This window comes from Prorops nasuta, unplaced genomic scaffold (genome assembly GCF_024137725.1).
Source record: "Prorops nasuta isolate Cenicafe-Biocafe unplaced genomic scaffold, Cenicafe_Pnas_1.2 PNAS00003, whole genome shotgun sequence".
NCBI lineage: Eukaryota > Metazoa > Arthropoda > Insecta > Hymenoptera > Bethylidae > Prorops > Prorops nasuta.
Window position 1 is genome coordinate 3,331,195 of NW_027116800.1, and position 19,413 is coordinate 3,350,607.

Sequence of the window (19,413 nt, forward strand, 5' to 3'; positions counted from 1 at the left end):
CGATTTCAACGCTGGAAATCCTTCGTTTGAAAAATTCTTCCTATATCTTCTAAATCGTATGATTCACTGGCTTTATCTAGTGACCTGTGTTAAGAATGGAGAAGATAGCGAGTGACTTGTACAGGCTATTTTTTAAATGTAGCAATTTTTGAGGGGACACTCCTCGGACACCATTTCTGTTTTTGTTGAAAGCTAGAGCTCTGTGGGTTTTACCGACGGTAAACGAGAAGCGCCAGCCGTTTGGACGTCAACAGCTGCGACGCAGCCCACAAGCTAGTCTCCATTTGCTCGATTTACATTCTTCATGAAATAGTTTGGTCTCGGCGCGATATACACAGCGTACGCGCACAGATTAAGAATATCTTTTGACTTTTCACTGCGGAACGAAAGAGACAGGAGAGGATACGCCCCCGAGTAGACACCGCTCGCTCTTCACTCTTCGCCAAATCGATGGAGTAAAAATTTCTCCACGACCTTCCAACTCAGAAGTCATTTGTCAGCTTGGCCCGACTCCCTAGGATTCCAATCGTAAAATTTACAGAGATAAGGTAACGAGCCCGCGAGACTTGGACGGAACGACCTGATATCGCAAGGAGATACGCAACTTGCAGCAGCTATACGTAGCTTTCAACGAAATATAAAAAGAAGCATTAGAACCTACCCGAGCTACCTACCCACTTCGTAAAATAACCGAATGAACACGAATCGAAAGATAAGCTCACTCGTTCCAACTCTTACAACGCAACTTGTAACAAGCTTCTGGAAGTCGCACTTTAGCTTCCGCAGCTTTAACCCATTAATGTATAAAATCAGTAATAAGCACCAAGAAAATTACATTCGATATTCAGCGATATCCAGATTGTATAAATGGAAGACAATGGGTTTCTGAAATATTCCTTTAATAATACGTTTCGAAGCAAATATATATAAATTTATATTATACAATTGAGTTTTTCAGAGCAAAATACAGTTAAATAGAAAATATCGTATCTCTTGCACTCTCATTCGCTCAATAATAATAATAATTAATCATCCATATTCTTGATCTATAAACACTGATATATCGTACAATGGAAATCGTCAAACTTAGCTACACTGTTTTTCTATACACGTATAAAGGTAGTTCTGAATCATCAGACTGATCCCGTTTTATCAACGAGGCTGAGATAACATTCTTATCGTACGAGTCTTTACCGCGTACACTACATATAGTTCGTGAATCTCGTTAGGTCGGACTGTAGTCGAGTCTCGAAATGCTTAAAAAATGTTCACACAAAGATAACCACTCGTACAAGTTATTACTATAGAAGAAACTCGGTCTTCCGGTTTTGTATATATATAAAAGGGAAGGAAAATATCATAATCAATAAAATCACGATAGTAAATCTTCGCTTTTGACTCGACTCATATACGCATTTATATATATCACAGATAAAGAGACGTGGGCGTGTTTACGCCCTCCCTACGCCGGCAGCAACAGAATCCTGATCAGGCTTGGTAGGTAGTGGCCTGTTTGCCATTTTACTGGCAGGTGCTGAGATCTGAGGCTCTGGCAGTTCGGAGTACAGGTGAGACGTGGCATCCGATGGTTCGGCATACTCGCAGAGCAACGAGTTGGGTCTTTTGCTGTTGTTATTATTGTTGTTGATTTTCGTAGCCCCGAGGATACTCTCCCCCAGCGCTTTTAAAAAACTCATGGGCTTGGCTTGACTCTTGGGGGACTCGGTTGGTTTGAAACTCTCCGAGGATTCGCATTCGTCTGACCTTTCAGGATCAAAGATTCTGGGCATGCGATCGCTGATCAAATGATCGTTTACCACGTCCGGTGGGAGGGGCTGGGGAGCTCTTCCGGCGAGAGTTGCCAGAATTGGTTGAGACAAACGGCTGGTGCTAGGAACAGTCTCGTCCCCGGGCAGCTCCGCGTACAGATGGTTTTGGTCGCTGGTCCTTTGATCACGAGGCTCGGCGTATTCCGTGATCGGCGGTCGTATTCTAATACCGCCTGGCAGTAATTTATCCAAAGACGGAGCTCTGGTACCGATGCTAACCGATGCCTTTGTCAATGCCCTCGGCCTCCTGAGTCGCGGTCGCGGCCTGATCACGTCGTAAGGATTCTCCTCGCAGTTGTTTCTCTGTGGCCTATCGTCGTTATTATTGTTGCAGCTTTCCTCGACCTTGATCAGATCGTAAAGGTGCTCGATCATGTCTCTCGCCTGGCTGTAGTTGTCAGGATCGTTAAGTTTTTCCCGCAGATCATTCAAATAGTCTTCCGTGAGCTCCTCCGGCAAAGTCTGCGTAGCTTTGTTCTCCGTATAAGGATAAAGATTATCAGCATCGTCCTCATCCTCCTCGTTCAAACCTGGCTCGGTTTCAGCTTGCAATATTCTAGTTTCTGGCTGAAGACCAGCATATTCGTGCACGCTTAATCTCGATATGGACCTGGCCGATGTAGCAGCCGTCATCCCACTACTGGGTGAAAGCCAGGAACCTGCCAGGTTCGTCATCGGTCCCGATGTTAGCTTCGGACAAACACCTCTCCTGCGCATATATAAAATTCCAGATGCCAGAATTACAACCAGCACTGTGAACACTGCCAACACACATATCACCACTATTATCCTCTTCTCCCTCTCCAATTGTTCCGGATCACTCATTTCGATGTCAAAGTATCCTTTGTGCTTCGGGTACACGTGAGGTCCTACGCTTGGAGGACTTACACTTGGCTCCTGCTTCGGCGATGGTTTCTTGCAGTTCACGTGATGATCATCGTCCGAACAAATTAGTTTCGTAAAGTTTCGCATGGCCAAGTAACCTTCCGGCAAGTTTAAACATTTGTCCAAGATCTGATCCACAACACAATAACTAGAATCCATCATCCAGGAGACCGAGTTATTGTTCCCCGTTATTGCTCGTATCCAAGTTTCCAGATTACAGCTGCATTTTTCTTTAAAGTAATTATTTCCCACGCGAGCGTTATTTACTTGTTGAGAGATTGCCGCGAACTTTAAGGAGCCAGGTGATATTTCATGAATATGATTTCCCGTGAATGAGAATTCAAAGTTTGCAGCTGAAGAGGCATCGACCACGGCTGATATGGCATCGCTCTCCATGTTTTGAAAGAGGTTATGATCGATTGATATTCGATTCCATTGATGTATCAATATTGAATTCTCTTCCAACTTTTGAAACTCGTTATTGCTGAACGTCACTATAGCTGCTGAAATATCGACTCCTCCAGATTCCACATTTGACAATCTAAAAGCAGAGAACATACGGATAAATGGCTTTTGCTTGAATAACATTCATATATTAGCTCGTTGATATTTGCTTTTAATGAAATTTCAGACTGACCTTGAATACTGAATCGTTAGATTGTCATGCGCCGCTCTCAGCGCTCCTTTTTTAATGTTCCTCACTCGGACGTCGGCAAACTCGAGGCTATTGATGAGGGCTCGCTCGCTGAATGCACCTGACTCGATCTCATGAATGGTCGCGTTACTTATGCTTATGCTAAAGGTGTTCATGGCACAAAAGGCTTCCCTCCGAATGGTTTTCGTCCAAATATCGTCCAATCGAATTTCGGCTACAGCCGAGGGAAATACCGCTGTTGGCAACTCCGTAATCCTCACGCTTCGCAATAAAATCTGCAATAACATGGATGAAAATTTTATAAAGAGTCTTGTATTACTGCATCGCGCGCGCTCGCGCGCGCGGGTTTGAATAGGATAATGATTGAAATCTGACCTTGGTCGCTGGCCCATGTCGACCGTGCTGAGTGGCTTCCAGCTTGAAGGCATTGCTGGATAGCTCCAAGGTCGGCACTTCTTGAACGGTGAGCCAGAGTAGCCAGGAAAATGCGTTGGGTTTAATAGCAACGTACTTGCATCTCGAGATCAAGACGCTGAGCGTACCACGAGAGCTCTTGAAGGCGTGGCTTTCGAGGAAGACGCTATTACATTCTGATACCTCGAGGTGCGTGTTAGGTGCGCTCAAGTTCTGGAACGCCTGAGTCTTGGCCACCACGCTGTAGATACCTGACACGTGAACCCGTTTCAGGGGTGTACCACCTGCGAAGGCCCCTGAGTGGATTCGAAGCTCTCTGCATCGCGAAACCTCCACTTCGATCGCCTCCGTTGGAATTGTACCTTCCAAAAGCTCCACATCCTGAAAGAGAAAATTATCAAACTCTGATATTTCTCGTTTATTTAGTATTCAAGCTCTCTCTATATAGATGAAAAAATCATAAATATATGGGGCATCCCACACTTATCAGCTATATACTAGCTGATTAATTTATAATGGCAGGAATCGCAGTTATCTCTAATCTCGGTATACTTAGAATGTATGCGTGCGCCAGTCTAGATTCTGTGAAGCGCTTGTGGTTCGAGTAACAAGCAGTTCGCAGTGTTGTCAAACGAACCTTATGAAGATATGGCAACACTGCCATGAAAGAACCTCAGCAAGATTTACACCTAATTATGCATAATTTCAAGTTCGATTGATCATCCGTAGCTGTTGCTACGGGCACAGTGTCGTTAGTTCTATGAAAGTTTCTTTTAAAGGCCTTGGTACTTTTCGACTCGTCTCAAACGAGAACCGGATGTTCTTCGTAAAATCTACTTTCGATTATACAATAAAAGCGTAGACCGAGAGAAATAATAAATAGCTGTTTGTTTTTCAGTGGACTCGAAAAATCACGTTTCGACCCTAGTTTAGTTAAGAATTCTTGCGTAAAAATAACGATCACAAATGTAAGATTGAAGGAGAGTTGTTTAATCCTCTTCGTCGTTTACCTTTAGGGGCGCTTCCGTTACTGGCAGTTTCCTGCCTACTCTCTTTACTATTAATAGGACTGTCAAACGCCAGCTGATCGAAACGCTCGCTCACGCAACTACGGAGACAATTAGTCTTCCTAATTCACACACCTGCTACGTGCAGTCCTGCAGAATACAATGCATTTGATTTCTCAGATAAATGGTAAAAATAGCATGTATATATAGTATATTCAATGAAGCTTGCATAACAATCGAGAGTAATTCTGAATGAAAATATTTCGAACGAATTGAATGAGAGATGCACGCGATTTACCATTGTGGAGGATCCAAAAAAAAAGGGAAAAAGTCTTTGTCGTCAAGAAGCCAGTCGGATCGTGTTAAAAGCTTCAACCCTAAAATCTAAACACGTCGTGGAAAATGACTGGCGTGGTCTTAAAATTTACATAAGAAAACACTATATGTACGGACAATAGTCAGACCACAATGCAATGGTATGTAGCGATAGGATGATAAGGTTTCGACGGTAAAGGGCATCAGGACCCTTTTCCAGGCTAATCAATGAGCTCATCCTGCAGGGTAGGGGTGACTAGATCGACAAAAGGCTACGTCGAGGATTATGAACGATCCATTAGAGTTTGGTGAAGCCGACTGTAAGGATCAAGATGAAAGGACCAAACGGGTCCCAGGCTAGACCAATAGCTGTCCCTTTCCTTCATCGTAGCTAAACACTGTATACCCTTGGTACATAAACGTAGCCTATCCGTTTGTCTCAACGAATAAACCAACGATAGCGCAAAGACTCTTCAATTGCCTGACACTTAAAGTTATTCTATAATCTGATATTTGGGAAGGAAGTCGTTTCTTATTCCAGCCAAGGCAAGATCAACGGGCTTACGTGAGAAACGCTGGAGTGCTAAATTATGAGGATCAAACTGTTTGCTTTTTGGCTCGGAGGATTCTTCGGATTCTTAAAAATATTTTAGCTTTTGACTGCGAGAGAAATGAAATTATGCCCCCTTGAAATACTTTCCTACGTTTTCGTAAAATGCCTCGAACGTGGTGCGCGTTCAAATTTATTTATCTCTTCCGACAATCTATTCCTGGAGCGTACCTACTCGCTTTGTTTTTCATGGAATCTGTGAGGGACTCTCGTCCCTGTACCTTTGACCCTTCCCCCAAAGCAGCTAAATTCATTATCTGTGATATTTTCGTCCTGGAGATATCACAACAGCCATTTGCGCAAACCCGTTAAGCGATTCTCCGCGTAAGCGACTCGGCGCAGGCCTTGATTCATTGTAATGCTTTTCACAAGGTGCGAGGTGTATCTAATTGCAGCATTTGCCGGGAATTTCGTTACATTAACGGCCAGCCGTCGTTTTACCAAACATTCATTAAACTGCGTGTAAGAAAATCGCTATAGCAAACTATTTTACTTTCTCATTTATCTAACTCTCCGTTACACAAGATCGAGCTACGATATGCAAACGAGTAAGAATACGATACGCATTGCGATACGCGACACTGTTTAGGCATTGACGAGGGTCCTGAATCATGTCAACAGCTATACTTATGATTCATCGATATTTCGTAAGACTAGCATGTCAAGATCACCGTCGCATTAATTTATACTTTCCGAAGAATCGGAGAAAAAGAGCGAAGGGTTTTTCAAGGTAAATAGAAATCTCATCAAGTACCAGAGTTATACAAAAGGGAGAGGATTGTGGTAGTGAGGAAGAACGTGATTCCCTAAAGAGGCAGGCGGGAAATCCTTTCAAGAAGTAGGATAATTCACAATGGGACTTTATGGTCTCATCTGGTACTCGTCTTTCCTGTTTCTTTGCTCGTCTGTTACAAGCCAGTAATGCAAAGATACCAAGCTGAGCACCGCTGTATTCATTTTCTTCTTGTTTATTGCTTCTCCCATCCCGCTGCAATTTGTGGCTCGATTTCAACTAACAGGTTCGCCTTGAGCTCAACTCCGCACCACGTCGAGTCTTTCTCGCTCGTTTCAAGCAGATCATTCCTAGCTTGCCGAAACTACCTGCTAGCTGCCACTTTGCCTCTGACTCTCGCGTAGGTGATAATTGGCGTAAGTAAGCAGCCGCTTGCATTGATTGCTGCATGCACTCATGCATGGGAAAATCTCGTGGCAGGATAATATAGAACGCATTTACACTGGTATATATAAAATATTCCTGTGATGGCCGTAGTTAAAATGTTAATGTGGAAACCAATAATAATTTATATCCTCTTGACAAAAGAAGAGGGGGATTTATGTTTAGAAAGGTACAGTCAATGCTTTAGAATAAAAATACTTTTCTAGCTAGGTGCTAAGAATCGAAACGAAAGCCAAATGAACTGTCTTGCCGCTATTGAACGCAGGGTGTGGTCGTGCGAAGTGACTTCCTGCTAGGCGCTCCTTGGAGCTCTTAATCGCGATGTGCCATTAACGAACAAGCTTAACAAAGTATTTCTACTATTCATATTTCTCTCTTTTTATTTTACGATACAAGCCATAATAAACAACTGGCTGCAGCTATTAAATCAACATATTCTTTACTAGATTGAAATTGAGCACAAGTAATTTTCTGATTATTGTACAATAATTAAAATCTTCGAGAGATCGTTTACAGGAAAAATGAACTGCAAACAGCACTAGAGCCAGCAGGAAATATTATTGCGAAACGTGTTAGGAAAACGTGTTCTCGCTTGAATCTATGACGTCATAGTTGGTGTAATGCATCAGCCAAACAGCTGGCTTCATCTTATGTGCAAAGGCCAGAGAAGTTTGTGGTAGGAATAGACCACGTGCGTTAACTAACCACTTTCCACATAAATGTGCCATATAAACACTCATCTGGTTTACTTACAGTTTTAACGTTTTCCACTACTCTAGTATTGTAAAATAAAAATTTAAACAAAACAAATGAACGAAAGGACCAATTACTACAGAGAATAAACGTTTTGAATAGAGGCGAAACAATATATTAATATCGTTGGAATTTCTCGTGGATGTGTAAAAATTACGAGAACTTACGTCGATGGTACTCTATTGTTAGAGCTAGAAGGGAAATTTTCTAGTTGACTGTATATAGGTATGCTTGAGGAGAAATTGTTTTCGTTTACGTATTTTGAAGTGTTGAGGTCTGCATTCTGCTCGTCGATGGATGACTAAGTCCAAGGTACCGACAGCCATGCCATCTCAAGAACTGAGAGACTCAAGGGATGGGACACGGATAACACCGGCTATTTTTGCATCAACTGCAACGGCACAAAGAGAATCTCGCCCGCAAGTTATGAGCGTTTCCTTTGCCACGGAAAATCAACGGTCGTGGATTAATTTTATAGCACGAAGAAGATGGTGAATTTGGCTGGAAGCCACGATAAACTCTACAGGATCTTCTAATTTTCTATACAGTTGTGTCCACCGCTTTAATATAGGATTGCCCTCATTTTCCACCGGTCTGACGAGATTAATAAATTCCCTTCTCCCGAGAATCAAAGCGAACATGTGTTATTTTAACGATTTAATTGGAATTGGATATTCGAAATGACGTGATTTTCAATTTCTCCGAGTGTTGAAAATTTTAAATAAGAAGAAAGTGATTAGTTGAAAAAAATATACCAAGGATGCGACCGTTCAGTGCATCTGGTTATTCGTCGCATGAACAAGGAGACCTTTCATTCATTAAGTGTACAGCAACTAACACTGGTAACACTTTCGTTATGTCGTAAGAGATAGTGGTTGCAGGGGAATGAGAAAATTGGAAAAAATGGTTAGAGGATAACCGGTGGTCAACTTGAATGTTTGAAGCAGAGCAGTTTTGCAGCAGAGAAATCTTGACCGAGTAATCGAGCTTCAGTGCCTGTCAGATAGTAAAGAGTAAGAGAGATAATGTTACTTTTAACGCCAAGGTTTCGTATTTTCGAGGGCTTCTTCGCGAGAACTCTACAAAGGGGATGAAGTTTCAAGAAGCATTGAAGAAAATAGCGCTTTATGACCCGGACAACCCCGAAGAAAAAAAAAATAAACTGTGGAGATAGCTACCTAAACTGGCTTCACTGCTTAAGACAAACTTGCTTAAACAAATTGCTTTGTTCCTCTAATTTTGAAGCGATGTTTACACGAGTTCAATTAAGAATGCAGTTAAAACAGTTTGCTTTCAGACGTTCATTATTCGAAAGTACGTTTTATTAAGAAACAATTTTCACTCATACATAATTGATCTTTGTTCAAGGTTGTGGTAAAAGTAAGCGTTTTCCAGCAACATCGACCCTCAAATTATACAAGAGGCAGCACAGTATAGAGACGCTATAAAGTATTAAACAGCTTCGAATTACGTGAAATGAATTTTCAATGTCTCGTTGTGCATATAAGAGCTGCTTTTATTAGTTGGCGAATCACGAACTACACGATCTACCGTCTGAATCGAAATAGATGACGGTCTACTCGGTTAATCGGCCATATTACTTAATTAGCGCGTGTTTTCTTTGTCATAATTCTATAATATAGAAAAGATAAACGCGCGAATGAACTCTGACAAGGGCCAATTTATCACTGCACAAATAACTGGTGCTTTAGTCACTAGTCCTGGTATATATAGGAAGTGGAAAGGCGATACACAGGCGAGTCCTAAGGTTCGGCTGTTGACCTTTGATCGATCTATAGGAAACTTTAAATCTCCACATATCGACTTATCAGAAAACGATTGGACCTAAAGGCGATTGCACGGCGCCCAACGATCGTATTTTATGAAACATTTCCGTCAGTATCATTTCAAAGCGTATATAACTCGCGCCAATCTTTATCTTGTAAATTCTCACGCTTTTAGCCAAGATAATCGTCATGCTTCATTATACTGGGTATGCACGCGTTACCTCGATTGTAAAGCACGTTTATAGTTATGGCGCCAATTTGGACCAGTACCCTTATAGCACGCTAAAAGGTTTTTAAAGCTGCCGCTAGAACGGTAGCCAATATTATTCAAAGTCGTGCCACACATAATAAAACATCCTGCGAGATAATAACGATGCTATCTGGATGACTCAGAACTTCCAAGTGGCAGAGCTAACGAGACACGAGCCCCAAGGACTTTCTACCAAAGAAACGGTCCATGTTCTTTATGGAGAGACGATTAGGTATTTAGATATATACAAATATATTATGGGGAGAAACTTTAGTATATCAATTTACTATACTCGCTTGATACATTTCTATGACAAAGGTGGTGTATAAAAGAAAATGTAGATAAATCAAAGTTACACTATTATATCGATAGCTGGGAGTTTGACGACTTCTTAATAAAAAGAAATTGATTCTACGCGCTCGTTTGTGTTGTTTAATTGAGTTTGTAGATGTGTTCGAATGTGTACACAAGACGAGAGAGAGAGAGAGAGAGACAAGAGCGAGCGGCGGCAAACATATGCGCGTCAAGTTGGGAAAGGGAAAGGAGCTGTAGCAAGCAAGCGGAGCTTCATGGTAATTGCGGGGAAGAGCAGAGCAGCCAGCAGTGAAGCAGTGAACACTGAGCAGGGTCTTACAAAGCGGAGGAACCGCATGCTCGGGCGGAGACTTCGCCCCTGAATTCCCAACATTGGACGAATTGGGAGCGCGACACACTTTCTGTTGACTTAAGAAAACTACCGAATTTACCCTTCCTAGACGAAGAAACTCTCCACGTTTTCAATATACGAGACCGTACTAAACTCTAGAAAATTACGATCGCTTTATTTAAAAAATATGGCTTAAATTAGCAAAGCTGCTTATTGACATTGCGTTTTGATTTTTTGCGCGAGAAATTAATTCCCACCGTTCGATCGTTCTGAGAAACTATCGTGTGTGGGCAGTACATAGATTATCGGATGGTTGATCGAATTTCTTGTTCGTAGATGCGAAATCAGAGATTCGTGAGTCCGATAGGATACGGTGGATGGCACGCACCAGTGTTAGCTATCAAATTGATGTTATATTAATATTGCACGAGAGAAGAATAGAGGGAAGAGAGGAATATCATTTTTGAAGTGAATTTTTAGTCGTGGACATTGTAGTAGCGTGAAAGGTCTAAAACGGACTAAAGCTGCTGCGAAATTCGCGAAGCCTCGGGTCGTTGTAGTGGCGGTAATGCCGGAAGTTAATTCGCCGAATGGCATTGCACGCGTTGACACTCCTTCTCGTGGAGATGAAATTACTTCTGGCTCGCATGTGCCGGAACGACGAGCTACGGCCAGGCCACACCGAGCTATAATTCGGTTAATTGCAACGAGGGGTCGAGAGACCAACGCGATGCGGCCGATCTTCCGAGTGAGACAAGCCCGACCCGAGCCATCATAATCTCACCGACAACGTCCCCTCACCACCCCGCTCCTCCCCTCGCTCTTTACTTTTCCCTCACGTAATTCTCTCATTTTTAATTTCATTTTCACCGACAACGCCACCATCGAGCTCTTCCTGCCCCACTGTATTATATACCTGTACAACACAGCTTATACCGCCAGACTTGCTTTTATATTGTTAACTTTTCTTATATAATAAAAATAATACTTCACTCCATTTTAGAGCAGTAATAAATTCAACAATTTCCAAGGAAACTGAGACTTTCTCTCAGCTCCAGTTAACAGTGAACTAACAACATTTGACTTTTATATTAAGAAGAACGAAGAAGCTTCCATCTATAGTATAATTGACCTAATTTTTCCAAGTTTTATTTATGAAGCGCTTATGAAGCGTTCGAGACTTTCAGGTAAATGATATTAGCTGTTTTATGGGTCGTAAGTAGGGGATGGATAAAATTTCATCCACGTAACGAACTTTCTGATGTTCCTGAGACTGGAAGTGGTTTTAAAAACTTGAATCACACTACATTATTTTAAAGTGGCGTAAAATCAGCCTTTGCTGACCTTAAGTATAGGAATCTCCGACAAGGACATTGCCATCTAACCACGAGGAAGCGAACTTTGTCAATTTTTCAGAAATAATGCGAGGAAAATCTTTTAGCTTCATTTTTTTTTTTAATATTGATTCAATACACGAAGCGTGTAAGTCATGTTTCCGAGTGCTTGCGTCTCGATAACCTCGATCTACATACGCATAATTCGCCGTGAGCAAACCAAGTGTCAAGCTCGAAGCATAATTCCTCTTGTAATGTTTCCTTTCGAGACAATTTCTGATCAGCGATAATGCACGTAGGAGATTTTATGATTTGATCTAGATATTACAAATTAAATTCATGAAAAATACAACATCTTTAAAAATGCAACTTCTCTAAAAACTAAATAAGCGTGAAACTTATAATCTATGCGTCATCCTGTCATGCGCATTACTTGGCATCATGAATCACAAAGGCTGCCTCGTGTTATGAGTATCAGTTCTCACGAGTAGCACTGTTTCAGGCTTTAATTTCGAAACTCGTTCCTGAATATATAACTCTCACCGAAAATATTTTGTTACTTCATCCAATATAACTGTACAATAATCTCTTTGTATACTACAAGGGATATCGTTTTACCTCACCTGGTAATAAGATAAACAATAATATAGGTATCTTCCGAAGAGTAAATTCTCTACTACTTGAAGAAAACTGAAAGAAAATTCAATAATGCTGAGATCTGCAGTACAGTGCGTATCAAAACCATCGCATTAACACGAGAATTTGTGTAATACAATTCTAATGAGTCATTAAAACTCAAACATTACCTTTGTACCCTGCAATTGAATTATTAGTAATATTTCTGTGAAACGAAACGTGGCAACGTTGAGTCGCATAAATCAATCTTCAGCTGGCTTGTCTCTTGAGTAATTGAAGGAATCCAAAGTTATAGGGAATTGTATTGAATGACGGAAGAAATTAATTGAAAGCAGCGAAAGTCAAATCAAAGGCTTCTCACTTTAGGGCGAGAACAGTTTGAAGCATTCGGCACCTCGTTAAGAGATCGTTGGCTCATATTCTCAGTGGAGAGAGGCTAACTTTGCACGGGTAGCCAATCGCGATAGCTCGCTCGAGTGCTCGCGGGGTGTCGGGCAGAGTTATCGTTGGAATGAACCAAGCAGGATGTCGGTTATATCTACGCCCCCGAGCAAATTCTCCGGACAAAGCCGGCAAATCGACCAGATGCGTGAGTACTGTTGTCTCAATATACGTCCAGTCCGTATACCCTCAAAGAAATTAATCGTCTTTCGTACTTTCCAATGATTTATCCATCTCAAAGATAAACAAATGAGCAATAATACTTTTCACTACCTGTTAAGTCCCAGCTAATAACTAATTTTATCGTTCTGTAGAAACACTGCCAACTATAACGATCGAGTCTTTCGATCTATATTATCTATATATATATATACATTCTTTATTTGTAGTCGATAGAATTGAAGCATTGATCTTACGATTAAATTATGCCGAGTCGTTCGACCTGTTAACCATCCAGCAGATAATATCTTATTTTCTTCTCAAATTGAATAAATATACGAGTGTGTACCACACTGAATGCAGAATGTATTTTTAATCGTCGATGGTTATAAAACGTAGGGCATTTATGAGATTGGGGATATCTTCTCCGGAGTCTGATTTTCCAATTCTGAGGGTTGGATGATTGTAAATATTAATAAAAAGAGGGATTGCTGGTCAAAAGTAATGAGTTATAGCGGTGAAAAAAGCAGGGATGTATAAATGTAATTCTCAAGAGTTTGAAGAAGTATTTTTTTTTTCGTCCCCCATTGTGGTGCCGAGTCATAGCCCGCATTATTACGCTCGATCGTCGACTATAACACCCTGGGTTTCGACGTGTCCGAGATGTAATTCGTTGAAAGAGCCTATTGTGAATAAATTGAGCCAAAGGATCGGACGCGGCGTTTTGTACACACGAAATTCCCAGCACACAAGCCAAGCAATTCCAGTGGTGACCCCGTCCCGTTCCGCCCCGCGTTTCTCAATTTATTAATCCGATGACCGTTGGCCCAGCCAGTGAAAGGGCGATGGTGAGGTGTGACCAAGGCGATCAAGCTCGAATGACGCATTACGCCAAACTCATTGTCGGCTACATCGTAATAAACTTTTATCTTGCTCACTTGGAATTTCTTCTCTTTTTATACACTCCTCGCTGTAAAGCAATTTTAATGCTCAAGGCCTTTTGTCTTTGAATGTTTCTCATTTGCCACGGAAACCTCGTTGAACCTGCTCCAAGGCCACTTTTCGTGCATTCGTATTAGAATCGTCATCAATAAATAATTAAACTTATGCACATCGCCGATTAATTCTTATTAAAATTGATGGAAGAGCGAAGAGAAGGAAGGAAACAATACAATAGCCCTTTGTACGTGACTAATAAGAGGTAGCCTGGAAATTTTCGGAGATTTGGCATTATCCCAGATGGCAGATAATTATAGAAGACAATTGCTGCTGATGTCATCATACACTATTATACTGTATACTATACTATTCTGGCTATGACTATTCCGAAATAACACTTCCGTTTACTATCTTTGAATCGCTTGCACGTACGATGTTATTATGCGCAATATGTTGTTTCATGTTTCGATTGACCATTCGGCCTAATTTGTCAGTTGTGAATTTCAGAAAAAATGGCTTGTATTGAAATTTCAAATATCGTTAATCGCATCAAGCATCATTGTTTCCTCTTTTGAATCGTATACCAGTTCGGTATAACTAATATACTACCGATTCTACATCATTATTATTAATTCTTTTAAATTATTGAATTTCATCACTGTATACGTATCGATACCAGAGTTTCGATTTCGTACTATTTGAAATTAATGCAAGTAAACAGCTCCTCTCATTGTTAAGCCCTCTATACACGCTAATTACTATAGTCTCCCAATAATTTCGGGTCAAAGACCTTAAGTAACGGCGGTTGCGCTCGAGTTGCACTTTGGTTGCGTAAAATCTTCATTGAAAACAAAGGTAACAAATCATCATAATGATAAGTTTCGATAATTGGATTGATCGATTAATTTATATCTTGATAATTGAAAATGAACTCAATTTCTTTTATATATATGTGAGAGTCGTACTTTCGCTGGTTGATAAAAAAAAATCGGCGTGAGAATCAAATTCGCCCGTTAAGAGCTCTCTTTCAATTTGATCGTATATATAAGAGAATTATGAGGAAATGTGAAAAGATTCGAAGGTACAATGGAGTATTGGAGCGAGCAATTGAACAATACGGTATGTCTTCTGGTTAGGCATAGAGAGCCCTTACACCGGAAGCTACGCGCACCGGAAATCGTCTAGGTTTAGCTGAATGCATGAGAACGAATATTCGAGAGACCCATCCGGTGCTCCGAGCAAGCTAGTGGCCCTTTCGTAGCGTATCTATCTAAATGCATATCTAAACGACTCCGAAACATATTTAAATTTACTGGTAACATCTTGTAAGTTGAAACAACAACGAGCATCGAGTAAAGCGTATTCGTTGTCTGGACAAGAGGTGCGTGATTTCGCTTGCCAACTTGATCTGATACGAAAGAATGTTCCTGTCCAGTCTTGATTAGCTAAAGGCATCAACACTTCAAATGGAATTAACGACATTGAAATGATAAGTGGAGCATGAATTTGATTCGTTTAGGAAGTATTTTTCGTCATACGACGACTGTCAGTGTCAATGGACGCAGCAATGCTCAGAATGATCTCTGAAATCTCTCTTCGCCCTCTCCACCGATTGATAATCCATAAATCAATAATTATTTTAACATTCGAATCACTTATCGTGTTATTAAAGCGTATTCGCGTCGCGTAGGTCAATTGTTGTATCAACGAATTGCTCGCCTCGGCCAAAAATAAGCATTCGTCCTCTCGCGTTTAAATATCCAATCGACCAATGGCTTGATTAATTTATTGTTATTTTTAACTAAATACGTGACTTAACTGTATATGCAAAGGGCCTTTTATTATTATTGGCTGCTAAAAATACAGTCCCTATGGATTTGAACTTTCTCTTTGCGTTTTTACGCGGACTTCGGATGTTAAAATCGATAGGAAATAGGCTAGTCTAGTATATATATATATATATATATATATATATATATATATATATGTACCATTTGCATATACTGGAATGGTGTACCGTATGCGTAGATCTTTAACCTCGGCTGACCCTAGAAATCGACACTCTTAACTTCGCATGTAACGTGTTATCGTATAGAATCAACCGACTGAAATCTGGTATGCACACGAATACATACGCTTCGTAATGGATTGGGTCAGATTTACTAACACACGTATACCATTTATACCATGAATAAGACGAGTTTATTATTAGAACTTGATCTAGGAGCTCAATTAATATAAATAGAGAGAGAGAGAGAGAGAGAGAGAGAGAGAGAGAGAGAGAGAAAGTAAATTCTACCTTTGAATATTTTGATTAGGTTCGAAGAATGAATGAGATTTTGACCACATTTGAATGTAAATTTGGAAGCTTAGAGGATTCTTGGTTCTTGAAGAAAAGCCTATGGGGCATTGAACACAATGTGTCACGATGCACCATTTACATATTATGGTACAGTGTAGCGTGGTGCATCGACTGGACGACATCCAGCCAAGCGCAGCGGACAGCAAGAGGGCCAAGGGGAACTCTTTGTGTATACGTGCACGCTCTGCTGCAACACACACGCGTAAACACAAGCTCATGTACATATAATATACTATAATCCCACCTGCCTTATATCAGCTACCCTAAATGCTTGTTCACGATTCCAGGTGATTTATATGCTAATTCTACGCGCAGCACGATTCTAATTCAGACTTTGTAAACTTTCGTACCGACTTGTAACAAGAGCACTAAAGTATGACAAACATTAACAACTTAATGAAGAACATTTAACCGATGAAAGCAATACTTGCTCCCTTTTCATTCGTTCGCAACTGAACATTTTCTTGAAATAAGATTCTATACCAAAGCGTTAGTATCATCGCTGGCAGTATTTGCCAGGAAAAGAAAGTCAAATGTGCTGAAGTTTCATTATGATGAATCCGCTGCTTCTACATGCCAACTCGAAGTAACTCTCACGTTTCTAAAGAAAGGCACTACTGGCAGGAACCCGTTTCCCAGCTGCACGGCATAACTGGCAGGCTCGATTCAGCTGTAAGATCTTATATAGAATGCAACGCTTCCCGAAGTTTAAGTTAAAACCTTAATCCGAATTTGAATGCTGCTTCGAAAAGAATTCCACTGGGTAAATGTGGAAATTATATTGGGGAACATGATGGAGGAAGTTGAAAGAGGAGGCTGACAGGAAAGAGAGAATATTAAGGAGTAATTAAAAGTGGTCTGCGGCTGGGTCGTACAATTATCTATATATAAGCCACAATCGCTTCCGTTTGCGGCAATTGACCATATAAAGTGGTCCCTGCTTTGGGAGAGCAATAAACTCGTGTCCTCCTGATACAACGGAATATTTTATTCGTGTATAACGACAGGGAAGGATCGTTTTGTTAAATCAGTCTTGTGTTAGTGAAGAATGATGAGAGTCTTTATTCACCTGGTCGTTGGAGAAGACACACTTGACGGTAATCCAACGGTGCGCCTTGACGGTGCAGTTGCAGCCGTTCATAACGCATATTCCTGGCGGGGCACTCTCGACACTGAGAAACGCAAGGTAGCACAGAAATACGAAAAAAATGATGGCACGATCACACTTAAACCCGTCCAGCGCGCCGAACAGGCGCCTGCAGCCACTCATCCTCGATCCGATCGTCAACATTTCCGAAAGCGATGATGGAAAAATATCAGGATAGACCGACTGTTATCACAGTGGTCTCCATCGATCAATCCTGCTTCTATTTATCGATCCTACTATTATTTCTTACACTCTCTTCTTAATCCTCATCTTCCATACATTTTATAGTTTCTCCGTATTCCTCCTATGTCGACGATTCGTGTCAAGTATCCTCTTATTCTCGCATTCTTTCTAGAAAGAGGATTACAATATTTTAGATTAATCTCTAATCACAGTAGACGTCAGATTGATCACAATTCTGCCGATCTAATTTCAAAGTCGAAAGATAGATTTATACGTAAAAGCGAGTCCCGATCTATGAAATGTTTATTCCTCGATAAATTCAGACAAGGTAGGTTGTTCATTGCAATATTGATTTTACTGAACGTTAGTTTGGGATCGCTGCTGGTGACCGTTGAATTTTTTACCCAAAGAGTGGAATATCGATCTCTCGAGTAAAAATGGATCGTAAATAATTGGTCGGGTTCAGGCGCCACGATCGTCCGCCATGATCCCGAGCAATCTGCGCTGCGGCAGCACTCGTGCCGGGACTCAGGCTGGCGAACGAGCCGAACCAGCCAGCGGGGCAAGAATAGAAGCACTCACGCACTCTTGCACGCACGCTGCTTTCAAGTAGCGAGGCTGGCGTGGAACTAGAGGCCAGCTGACACGATCATGACGAAGGTTGCTTTCGAACTGTGGTCGGTGGCATGCACGATCGGTGTCCTCCCCACCCTATCCTCACGACGCTCTCCCTCCTGTAAGTTTTAAAAAGATAAAAGCCCGTCACACCAACTCACCAATACTCACGACTCGCGATACAGCCGCGCTGTAAGCCGACACTGTTGAATGCGCTACCCTGGCCTCTGTAGTATGTCCGAAGAACGAGAGCCGGTCGCGATCCACTGGTCCCCCGCGCGTTGTCCCGAACAGGTCCACATGGCCCGCTGCACCTCGAAATCCGACCTTGGCCAAGTTGCAGGTGTAACGTGTCTCTATTTCTCACAGTTCTACTTCCCCTCTTTCTCTATCTCACCTGTATAATAATCATTCTCCCGCATCCCCTCTCAAGCCCGGATAATCACGTCCTCGTTTGCGCAACGATCATCCTCGCGCGTCTACTCGTGATAGATTTACGCAAGACGCTATTCTTCAATCTCTATATACATTTCCCATTCGAGCGACCATAAATCGATCGGGATTGTTTGACTATATAGAATCTTTGTTTCGCAATTCTATTGTTGTTACACCTGACTATGTCCTTCTATCGAAGATCGAACCTGATGGGATTGAGAAAAGTGTAAAAAATAATGCTAAACTGTTGAAGCTGGTCAATTTATCCTGGAATGCGGCACATTCCAACAGCAGTTTACTGTACTAGCCGAAACGCTGTGTTTCTGCTTTACAAAGATCAACCTAGCCATTTAATTTCCCTTGAGAAATTGCGTGTACTCTTTTCCCATTGCTGAAGCTGTACAATACTTGTGTGCCACGTTTATCCTCGCTCTCATTCATAACGCGCTGCCCAAAGTGAGTAGCACCTGCAGCCAGTCCAACTGGTAGTTTCTGGAATGACCGCGTACCAGCCACACGTCAAGTCCAGAGAAAGCTCCCAAAGTTGCACTCTCAATTTCCGCAACGTCTACGCCAATGTACGATGTTCCGTTATCAAGCTGCATCTCACGTTTTGCCAATCGATTGGCTTTCCTCTTTGTCCATGCGACACTGGTCGAAAACGATATGCATTTATCAATGGACATGTTGTATTTCAAAAATAACTGCAAGCGAGCTATGAAAACTTTTAGTAATAAAAAATTAATAACTTTGATATCCGTGAGACGCCTTATCAAGAGTTTCAAGACCAGTTTTTTAGTTGCTTGGTTGATTTAAATGACGACAAAAATAGCG

The 19,413-nt window shown here is 41.4% G+C and overlaps 2 protein-coding genes across 3 annotated transcripts in view; one reads left to right on the forward strand and one right to left on the reverse strand.

Annotated features, from left to right (window-relative positions):
- The window catches only part of hiw (highwire), a 149,484-nt gene that overhangs the window by 118,964 nt on the left and 11,107 nt on the right, over positions 1-19,413 (forward strand). The window lies entirely within an intron of this gene.
- On the reverse strand, positions 892-18,214 carry LOC136772116 (uncharacterized). Of its 2 annotated transcripts, XM_066724836.1 has the most exons (5): positions 18,112-18,214; positions 17,269-17,697; positions 3,745-4,164; positions 3,352-3,644; positions 892-3,255 (listed from the first exon to the last, which is right to left on the reverse strand). In XM_066724836.1, the coding sequence occupies exons 2-5, from the start codon at positions 17,488-17,490 to the stop codon at positions 1,452-1,454; spliced, it is 2,739 nt and encodes a 912-aa protein (XP_066580933.1). In that variant the 5' UTR covers positions 17,491-17,697; positions 18,112-18,214; the 3' UTR covers positions 892-1,451. The 2 variants fall into 2 exon arrangements, with proteins under 2 accessions (XP_066580933.1, XP_066580932.1); XM_066724835.1 differs by having other exon boundaries at positions 17,269-18,178.